At 51.1% G+C, this 5950-nt stretch overlaps 1 protein-coding gene across 1 annotated transcript; it reads left to right on the top strand.

The window, feature by feature from the left end:
- The first annotated feature begins 2948 nt into the window (after nt 1-2948).
- Nucleotides 2949-5669, top strand: LOC147599812 (olfactory receptor 14J1-like). Its single transcript, XM_086753485.1, has 2 exons — nt 2949-3506; nt 5508-5669. The coding sequence occupies exons 1-2, from the start codon at nt 2949-2951 to the stop codon at nt 5667-5669; spliced, it is 720 nt and encodes a 239-aa protein (XP_086609611.1).
- Nucleotides 5670-5950: the final 281 nt, after the last annotated feature.

Below are 5950 nucleotides of genomic sequence, written 5' to 3' on the forward strand. Positions count from 1 at the left end.
CAGAGATGATTTTCATGGTAATTTCTAGCTGGATCAGAAAACTTTTAGAAGTACCTTAGTTTATTGCCCATAGTGCCCTGCAACTCCTCATGCTGTTGTCTTGTGAGAGACAGCAGCATCAGGGTGAGCCATCTGTATGAAGCTGAACAAATGGAGCTTTCGTCCAGGAGGACCTGGAGAAACTGTGGGACTTCTCCAAAAGAAGTTTCTTGAACTTTCTCAAAATTGGGAAAGAGTAGGAGAAAGAAAGAATGCTACAAAGTGCAGCTTGGGAGATTGAGACCTGAGACAAGAAGAAAGAAATGTCACTTGAAGGACAACGCTGTGTTGCAGTAGCAGTCTGGTGAACATTGACATCTCTCCTGGATGACAACACCATGTAAGGGCAAATCTCACATCTAAAATCAGTCTTTGCAATGTTCAGAGAGGGACTGAATGCACTCTGCATCAGCCTTCACTCCCCGGGAGAGACACGGCTGCCTTCCAGGTGCTGTCAGACCTTGGAGCCCCAGGGACATCTCCAGGGAGACCAGGAGGGCAGAGAAAGTGCTGCCTTGGGCTGGGCCTCTGCTGCTGAGCTGGGTCGGGCTCCTGGGATAGAGGGAGCTGATGGTAACAGGGCAGCGCTGCAGAGAGACAGCTCTGCCCAGGAGCAGCTCCTCTGCCAAGCGCAGCAGGGCTGAGGGCTCTGCCTGCAGGAGCTGAGGGGAGAGGAGCGGGGCAGAGAGAGGATAAAGGCAGCCTGGGGAGGGAGGCCACTGAGAGCCAACTGGAGGAGAAAACTTCACAGCCCTTGACATATTAAGTGTCTGGCTGCAGGTCATCAAAGCTTCAGGTTCTTGAGGGATTTTGTAAAGCTGGCACCTCCCCCAGCCTGCGGGATCTGTAAGTACCACTCTCAGACCTTCTCTGCTGTAGAGGAGGAGGAGGAGGAAATGCTCCAGAGCAGGAATTCCCTGCTGCACGGCCAGAGGGACAGGGCAGGACGGCTGCCTTCTCCCAGGGACGGCTGCAGGGTGTGAATGTGTGTGTGCAGCCAGGGGTGCCCAGGGCTGTCCTTCAGAGCAGGGTCCCTGCGCGCCAGGGGCTGTGTGCTGGGGCAGGGACTCTGCCTCTGCCAAGCTCAGCACTCAGCCTCCCTTTGTGAGCTCCCCACGGCGCTGGGGAAAGAAGCTGTGGGTGGGAGGAACAACTTGTGGCTGAGCAGGGTCCTTCTGCTATCGAGAGGGTGCTGTGTGTGTCAGGGCTGCTCACAGCCCCTGATCATCCAATTTACAGAGGGTCCTGTTCAAGAAGGACATAAAGGCAGCATTTATCTGAAAGTGAAATGAGTCTGTGCTTTGTGTTTGCTCTTGTTCTTTTTGGTGGGCAGTGGGAGGTGGAAATTCATTTCTCTGCTCTGGAGAAGGCACTGAGATGCAAATTCTCATAAGAACTTTTCTGAGCGGCTTCTTAGCCCCTGCATCCACAGAGACATTCCTGGGCAGTGCCCGGTTGCCAGGAGGTTTCTGCAGGGTAGAGCTGAGCACTCAGCGGGTGAGATGGGGTCTGTGACCACTGACAGAGACACGGGGAGAGAGGAACAGCCTCTGGCAGGGACAGCTCCAGGATGCACAGGGAGGGGCAGGGAGTGTAGGGAGCTGCTCACAGAAATGCACTGCGAGAGGGGATGTAGGCATTTCCCTGCAGGGCAGACGCCTTTCCCAGAGAACCCTCCCAGTCTCCTCTCCCCCTCAGCAGAGCACCCCACCCTTTAACGTCATGGAGACTTGGGTATGAGTTGCCTTCCCACCAGCCCAACCACCACAGAGGAGAAATGCTCAAGTGTCCGACTATGCCTCCTTGTCTTCCTCTATTGACAGGAGTGCTTTGGCATGCTCCTCTCTTCTCCCTACTCCCTTCATCTTCCCCTTGGATTCACTGTGTCCAGGTTGAGGGTTAATTGGCAGCTCAGACACTGATGCTGCGGGTCCTCTCATGAAGATGTATCAATGGACGAAAAGCATCCAAATTGCTTCTTATGTTTTGGGGTCTGGGAGCTGTAGCGTGTGGGGCTGGCAATGGTCTGACCCTTCGGTCAGGACATCCCACCACTGAAACATTCAGCTGTTTCCCTGGAGGGTCCTGCTGGATGGAGGCTGCTTTCCCCAAGGGCACAGCTCTACCGTGGGCCTTCTGTGTCACCTAGCAGCCCCATGGAGAAGACACCTCTATGCTGAGGTCATGGCAATGCTGCTGGGCATCTCTATGCGGGCAGCTACAATGAGCCCTCTGTGTCCCTGGCTGGGCGAGGAGAGATGAGATCCTGCTTGGGTGCGATGAGATGAGGTGAGGAGTTTGCAGGTCTGCACTTGGAAATTGGACTCCTACTCTCTCAACAGTGTCTGGATTCTTGTTGGGGAAATGTCTGTGTGTGAGCCTCCTCCAGCTCAAAGAGGTGCCAGCACAGGTCAGCTGAGACCAGCGCTGACAGACATCAGACATCCTGCAGTGTGGGACAGTTATCTTGTCTAAGGACCAACAAAATTTTTCACTGAGAAGTCTGCCTTATTGTCGCACTGTCTTTACCTCTTTAGATAGTGGCTCATCAAAAACATAAGAGATGTCCAACGGCAGCTCCATCACTGAGTTCCTCCTCCTGGCATTCGCAGACACACGGGAGCTGCAGCTCTTGCACTTCTGGCGCTTCCTGGGCATCTACCTGGCTGCCCTCCTGGCCAACGGCCTCATCATCACTGCCATAGCCTGCGACCACCGCCTCCACACCACCATGTACTTCTTCCTCCTCAACCTCTCCCTCCTCGACATGGGCTCCCTCTCCACCACTGTTCCCAAAGCCATGGCCAATTCACTGAGGGACACCAGGGACATCTCCTACTCAGGATGTGCTGCACAGGTCTTTTTCTTCTTCTTTTTTTATGTCAGCTGAGTACTGTCTTCTCACTGTCATGGCCTATGACCGGTATGTTGCCATCTGCAGACCCCTGCACTACGGGACCCTCCTGGGCAGCAGAGCTTGTGTCCACATGGCAGCAGCTGCCTGGGGCACTGGGTTTCTCCATGCTCTGCTGCACACTGCCAATACATTTTCACTGCCACTCTGCAAGGGAAATGCCCTGGACCAGTTCTTCTGTGAAATCCCCCAGATCCTCAAGCTCTCCTGCTCAGACACCTACCTCAGGGAAGTTGGGCTTCTTGTGGTCAGTGCGTGTTTCTCATTTGGCTGTTTTGTGTTCATTGTTGTGTCCTATGTGCAGATCTTCAGGGCTGTGCTGAGGATCCCCTCTGAGCAGGGTCGGCACAAAGCCTTTTCCACGTGCATTCCTCACCTGGCCGTGGTCTCCCTGTTTATCAGCACTGCCATATTTGCCCACCTGAAGCCCTCCTCCATCTCCTCCTCATCCCTAGACCTGGTGGTGTCATATCTATACTCAGTGGTGCCTCCAGCACTGAACCTCCTCATCTACAGCGTGAGGAACCAGGAGCTCAAGGATGCCATTAGGAAAGTGATTTCATGGATGTTTCTGAATAGTGATGCGCTTCTAATCACTAACCACAGATGACTCTGGTGCTTTGTTTATCATTCTTATTGTCGTCATTATCCTTATCATTGTCATTATTGTTATTTTTATCATTTTCGTAATCATTATCATTATTGTTATCAAGGATGGAGCATGGCAATGGATTTCTCAGTCATTTTTCAGCAGTCAAACACTTCCTGTCTTTCCTCACAGTTGATTCCCACAATGCCCTAGACCAAACCTGACCTTTTTATTCACTGTATTTGTATCATATTGTAGGTTGTTCTTATGTCTTTTCACAATTTTTCCCCTCACTTATACCAAGGTATGAACTTGCTCTTTTTCAGTTTTGAGCCTGTATAAAATTCTACCTAATAGTGGGATAGAGCTGACTCTGTCCTAGCACCTCTGTAATAAAATGAAATCTCCCCAGTGCAGTGCCTGAAGGTTGGCCTCTTCTTCTAATTGTGGTGTCAAGAACAGGTCCAAGAAACTGGACTCCAAATGGGTCTGTTGCTTCATGTGTTCAGGAGCAAAAACTTTACAGTGACCTTGTGATCAACGGTTGGGTTTAGGACTCACTCTTCAGTGTCTAATCACAGTGGGGAGAGTGAATGCTCACTGAGGTACATACCCGGGGCTTTCCATATGGCGGAGAACCCCTTCAGGAGGGGAATCTGGAGCTTCCTGGAGAGCCCAGTGGATCTCCTGGAGCAGCATGTGCCTTTGCTGGTCAGTGACTGGCACCTCACATAGTGATGGATTGCCCATGGTGGAGTCATCTCAAGGTAAAGTCCTAAACCAAGGCATCCACAAACAAAGACAGACTCTGCAATTGCACAAGATGCAGTGGGGACCCAGCAGGCCCAGGCTGGAGAAAAGTTCCTGTCACCCTGAATGAATTACCACTGGCTGGATCTAGAGGCACAACTGGATACCTCTAGCATTCTTAGAAATGCTCCGTAGACCCCTAAAGCCTTCCATATTCAGCAGCCATGATCCCCACCCAGCTGAGTCTTCTTCCCACCCTGACCAGCATGGCCAGTGCAGGCACCACAACACATTTCCTCCGGAGAACAACATCACTAGCTCAGGGCCTGTGAGGAGCATTTTCCATAGTCTTCCTTTTCTCACGTATGTACTTGTTGAGGCCATTCTTGTTGTCTTTGACATCCCTGGCCAGACTCAATTCCATTTGGGTATTAGCTTTCCTAACTTCGTTCCTGGATACTTGGATGTTTGTTTCTCCCAGTTATTCATCCTTGTTTCACGCTGTATATGCCTCATTTTTGTATCTGAGTCAGCTGAGAGCTGAGGGGTCAGCAGGAGAAGACAGAAGAACATTGGCAAGAAGGGTTGAAGACCAGCTCCTGGAGGGAGTCATATTGTCTGTCTCTCTATATAGGTATAACTTTTTCCACGAACACAGCCTGGCACACCAACCTTCATCGACTCTGTTTCCACTGGTGCTTGATTTGCTTGCTTTGTATCCTCATTTGCTGCTGCAGAGACGGTCCCATACCTGGCCCATACCTGGGCCAGAAATTAAACTAGTACATGCTTTTATTTTCTAAAATATCCTGAAACTTCTCCTGCTGTTATTGTGTCAGACACACCTCAGTCAGGGTGAGCCATCAGCACACAGACATTAACAGCCGACCAAATGAAGCTTCAGTCCAGGAGAACCTTGAGTAACTTAGGGAATTGGCCAAGAGAAACCTCTTGAAGTTTACCAGAAGTGGCCAGTCCTGCATCGGAGGGGAGAATAACCCCATTTATTGGGCCAACTGTAAGCTGACATGCTGAGAAGTGACTCTGAGAAGGCACTGCGAGGGATGCCATACAAGCCACTGGTGCCTGTTCCCCATGAACAAGGCCAGCTGGGGCTGCATTAGGAAGAATGTGTCAAATCAGACCACTTGAGTTACCTTCCCCTTCACCTCATCACTGGTTTGGCTCCATACACAGGTGTGTCCCTGTCTGCAGTTCCACATTTTGGAGGAGTTGGGTGGAACTGGACAGTTCCCAGCAGAGGTCTGCCAAGATGGGCTTCAGAGCCTCAAGCATATATTCTGTGAATACAGGAAGAAGGACCTGGGCATCTTTGGCCCAGTGACGGAGGCTCAGGGCAGACTAGGAGTAGCCTGAGAGTGCTTGAAGGGTGGTTTCAGAGACGGTGGAGCTTTGTTTCACAGTAATAAAAGCATGACAAGGAAATAATGGAAGACAGTGCAACTTAGGAGGTTGAGATGGGGGGAACAAAACAAAGAAATGTCTCTCCAAGGGTAGTTCTGTGCTGTACAGGTCACCAACAGAGATCCATCCCATCGCTTTGTGTTTCAAGGAACAGCTAGAGAGGATGGAAAGATACCAGTAGGGGTAGTGGGATCCTCAGGTGAGAGCAACGTGGGGAAGCAAGGAAGACTGAC

This window comes from Chlamydotis macqueenii, chromosome 8 (genome assembly GCF_036417535.1).
Source record: "Chlamydotis macqueenii isolate bChlMac1 chromosome 8, bChlMac1.mat, whole genome shotgun sequence".
Taxonomy (NCBI): domain Eukaryota; kingdom Metazoa; phylum Chordata; class Aves; order Otidiformes; family Otididae; genus Chlamydotis; species Chlamydotis macqueenii.

What these genes read in the sequence shown, in the direction of transcription:
- LOC147599812 (XM_086753485.1), top strand. Translation starts at nt 2,949, where the DNA reads ATGGCCTATGACCGGTATGTTGCCATCTGCAGACCCCTGCACTACGGG. An exon ending in TCAAGGATGCCATTAGGAAA is followed by an intron (nt 3,507 to 5,507) that starts GTGATTTCATGG and finishes CCCTGTCTGCAG; the next exon opens with TTCCACATTTTGGAGGAGTT.